General features: G+C 49.6%; 1 protein-coding gene across 1 annotated transcript in view; it reads right to left on the reverse strand.

Annotated features, from left to right (window-relative positions):
* Positions 1-873: 873 nt before the first annotated feature.
* Positions 874-4,307, reverse strand: part of LOC118378778 (glutamate receptor ionotropic, NMDA 2B-like) — a 159,760-nt gene continuing 156,326 nt past the window's right edge. The window contains exons 12-14 of the mRNA XM_052526077.1: positions 3,387-3,616; positions 2,894-3,054; positions 874-1,108 (exon numbers count right to left, since the gene is read on the reverse strand). Of these exons, the coding sequence (XP_052382037.1) occupies positions 874-1,108; positions 2,894-3,054; positions 3,387-3,616 (626 nt within the window). The remainder of the gene's footprint in view (positions 1,109-2,893; positions 3,055-3,386; positions 3,617-4,307) is intronic.

The raw sequence follows: 4,307 nt of genomic DNA on the forward strand, positions 1-4,307 counted from the left end.
CGCACAGAACAGCCTCAAATCGTCCACAGGGATGCTGGGCCATGTTGACTCCAATGCTTCCCACACTTGTGTCAAGTTGGCTGGATGTCATTTGGGTGGTGTACCATTCTTGATACACACAGGAAACTGTTGAGCAAAACCCAGCAGCGTTGCAGTTCTTGACACACTCAAACCGGTGTCTTGCCCATTCACCCTCTGAATGGCACACATACACAATATATGTCTCAATTGTCTTAAGGCTTAAAAATCTTTAACCTGTCCCTTCATCTACGCTGCTTGAAGTGGATTCAACAAGTGACATCAATAAGAGATCTTAGCTTTCACCTGGATTCACCGGGTCAGTCTATGTCATGGAAAGAGCAGGTGTTCCTAATGTTTTGTACACTCAGTGTATGGAATGTTTCTCTGAAGGCGGTGAGGTGATCATCCAGGTATCTTGTCAAGACCACTCAGTGTTTCTACTATACATACCGTGGACCATAGAGTCTAGATAGAACACGTTGAGGAGTACTATATATAATATGTCTAGGCCAATGGAACTCAGCAGTGTAATTAAGACTGTGGTATCCAGCATCCTGTGTTCCAATCCTGGGATTCGACAATGCAAGTGGGAGATGAACTACCAACCAGAAGGAAGCTGGTTTCAGATCCCATGTACCCTCTCCTGCCGTTGTGCCCTTGAGCAAGGCACTTGCTGCTAAATGTGTAGCTGCAGGGGTGCTGTTCTGTGGTCGGCTGAAGCTGTGCTCCTACCCAAAATGGGTGTGTTGTGTGTTTGTGTGTTGTCTTGGGAAGTGGGAGGGGGGGTGTAGGAGGGAGCAGATGAAGAATTTCTGTCTCTGCAGATGGACTAATAAATGACTATTCAATATGCTACTCTACTGTCAGACTAGGATGACGCATGTCAGCTGAAGGTTTACCATCGCCGAACAGCATGAGGATGGCCAGGTCCACTGCTCTCTTCCAGCCAGAGTCCTTCTGGATGGCGATGCCGTAACCGGTGGTGGCGAACACCTTCCCGCTGCCGATGGTCACCAGTTTACAGCCCTCGTCCCTCCCGGCCATGTAGTTCAACACAGCAGCATCGTAGATGAAGGCATCCAATTTACTGAGCAGGAGTAGGGAAGGAGATAGTGGAGGATAGTTAGTGGTCAGTACTGGTCAGGCAAAGTGTTAGTAATAGTAGATATTGGTTATTTTCAGGGTTAGGAGTTTTTTCCTGATCGTATGACTGAACCAGTAAAACTCCCAGAGTTTTGATCTGGAAAAAACTGCAGGGCCTAGTAATGAGAGATATACTGAACAAAAATAGAAAGGCAACATAAAACAAGTTACAGTTCATATGAGGAAATCAGTCAATTAAAATAAATAAATTAGTCCCTAATCTATGGATTTCACATGACTGGGAAAACAGATATACATCACAGATATCTTTAAAAACAACGGGCCTCACAATGGGCCTCAGGATCTGGTCACGGTATTTCTGTGCATTCAAATTGCCATTGATAAAATGCAACTGTGTTCATTGTCCATACCATATTCCCACCGCCACCATGGGGCACTCTGTTCACAACGTGGACATCAGTAAACTGCTTGCCCACATAGCGTCAAACACAGGGTCTGCAGTTCTGAGGCCAGTTGGATGTACTGCCAAATTCTCTAAAACGTCATTGGAAGCGGCTTATGGTAGAGAAATTAACATTAAAATGATCTGGCAACAGCTCTGGTGGACATTCCTGCAGTCAGCATGCCAATTGCGCGCTCCCTCAAAACTTGGGACATCGGTGCAATTGTGTTGTGTGACAAAACTGCACATTTTAGAGTGGCTTTTTATTGTGCCCAGCACAAGGTGCATCTGTGTAATGATCATGCTGTTTAATCAGCTTCTTGATATGCCACATCTGTCAGGGGGATGGATTATCTTGGCAAATGAGAAATGCTCACTAACAGGGATGTAAACAAATTTGTGCGCAAAATTTGAGAGAAATAAGCTTTTTGTGCGTACGGAACATCTCTGGGATCTTTTATTTCAGCTCATGAAACATGGGACCAGCACTTTACATGTTACGTTTATACTAAGTAAGTGACCTATGACAGGTTTAGGTGACAAACCCACAACTCATCAACTCCCCAATGGCTACAGCATGTTAGTGGTACACACCCCTGCAGACAAACCATTTTACAATACCAATGGCTAGCTAGCAGTTCAACCAGCTCCCTCCCAACCAAGCCAAAAGAAGAGAAACCCACAGATGGCTATATGAAGCTCTAGTGTTCTAATCCGCACTCGCACATTCTTAATTCTTGGAAAGGAAGAAGGGAGGAGACCATCACATCAGATCAGCTCTCAGCCTCCACCCACCACCACCAGGCTGTTGCTTGCTGCTATTATGAGCTAAGTAGCTGTGGCAGGCAGCAGCAAGCAACAGCAGCAGCTTTGCTAGCTTCCCACCCACCCTCACTCCCTCCCTCCATCCCCTCCATCCATCCATCCCTCTCTCCTCTCCCTCACCTGTTCTCCCTCCATCCCTCCCTCTCCCTGGCCCTCCCTCCTTTCTCCCTCCCATCCATCCATCCATCCATCCATCCCTCTCTCCTCTCCCTCACCTGTTCTCCCTCCATCCCTCCCTCTCCCTGGCCCTCCCCTCCCCTCCCCTCCATCCCTATCTCTCTCCTCTCCCTAACCATCCACCTATCCTCCCCTCCCCTCCCTCCCTCCCTCCCCTCTCCTCCCATCCATCCCTCTCTCTCTCCTCTCCCTAACCCTCCACCCATCCTCCCCTCCCCTCCCTCCCCTCTCCTCCCATCCATCCCTCTCTCTCTCCTCTCCCTAACCCTCCACCCATCCTCCCCTCTTCTCCCTCCCTCTTTTCCCTCCCTCTCCTTCTCTCACCCTCCCTTGAGGCTTGCCAGGGCCTCGTTCACATTCTTCTGATGGAAGCTGGTCATATACTGGTGCATCTCCGGGTAATTGTTGCGGATGTTCCGTTCCGTGCTTCCGTTGGGCACCGTTCCGAAACGGAATGGCGGGGAGAAGGCGTTGGGTTTTTGGAACTGTGGGGTGGGGGGGTTCCGGAAGAGAAGAGAAAAAGAGAGAAAATTGCATGGGTTGGTGTGGTGAGGTGGACAAGGCATCGGGTTCCATCAAATGCTCCTAATGCATTGTGCTTCTGGACTGACCGGAAATGAATCTGCTTGGAAAACATATGCAACGCTGGGCACATACAAGCAGGTGAAGGCACGCACGCACACACACACACACACACACACACACACACACACACACACACACACACACACACACACACACACACACACACACACACACACACACACACACACACACGCACGCGCACGTGCACGCGCACACGCACACGCACACACACCTTATTGTCACTGAGGCCTGACACCTGATCCACATACTCCTCCTGGATCATGAAGGCAGCCAGGTTGGCAGTGTAGGAGGCCAGGAAGATGACAGCGAAGAAGGCCCACACCGACACCATGATCTTACTGGTGGTGCCTTTAGGGTTCTGGACGGGAACAGAGTTGTTGAAAACCAGGCCCCACAGCAGCCAGATGGCCTTGCCGATGGTGAAGGAGGGGCCACCAGGCTCTGGGGAAAGAAAAGAGGGATGGGGAGAGGAAGTCACGAGAGAGGGAGGGAAAGAGGGAGAAGGGAGTTGATTGGTTTGGTGGCCCAATTAAAAAAGCCCTTCATTTAATAGTCCTGATGTTGGCTTTTTGTTATGGGGCCATTGATCTGAGGTAGGTTATGTTGTAGGTGAAAGCAATATGGTGGACACTTGTCCTTCTGCCTGCCAATGATCATGAACAAAAGGAGAGGAGAGAAATCCTGTTGGGAAGTATTGGGACGTAAAGCCAGTTGGCTCCTGCTATACCAGGCTCCACTGTAGCAGAATCAGAACTGACGCCCTGGCTGGCTGTCTGCACCCACATCCATGGGATGCTTGGAGAGAGTGTGAAGGATGGAGAGAGAGAGAGAGAGAGAGAGAGAGAGAGAGAGAGAGAGAGAGAGAGAGAGAGAGAGAGAGAGAGAGGGAGAGAGAGAGAGAGAGAGAGAGAGAGAGAGAGAGAGAGAGAGAGAGAGAGAGAGTGAAGGAGGGAGAGAGAGAGTGTGAAGGAGGGAGCGAGAGAAGGGTAGAGATAGAGAGGGAGAAAGAGAGAGTGCAAGAGAGAGCGAGAGAAGGAGGGTGAAGGTGGGGGTGGATGGGTGTCCAAAAGGCTACAATTATGCTACAGCTGCAGCAACAAGCAATACAATACAACACGGTGTGTGCGTGTGT

Source organism: Oncorhynchus keta, chromosome 10, assembly GCF_023373465.1.
Source record: "Oncorhynchus keta strain PuntledgeMale-10-30-2019 chromosome 10, Oket_V2, whole genome shotgun sequence".
In the NCBI taxonomy this organism is placed as follows: domain Eukaryota; kingdom Metazoa; phylum Chordata; class Actinopteri; order Salmoniformes; family Salmonidae; genus Oncorhynchus; species Oncorhynchus keta.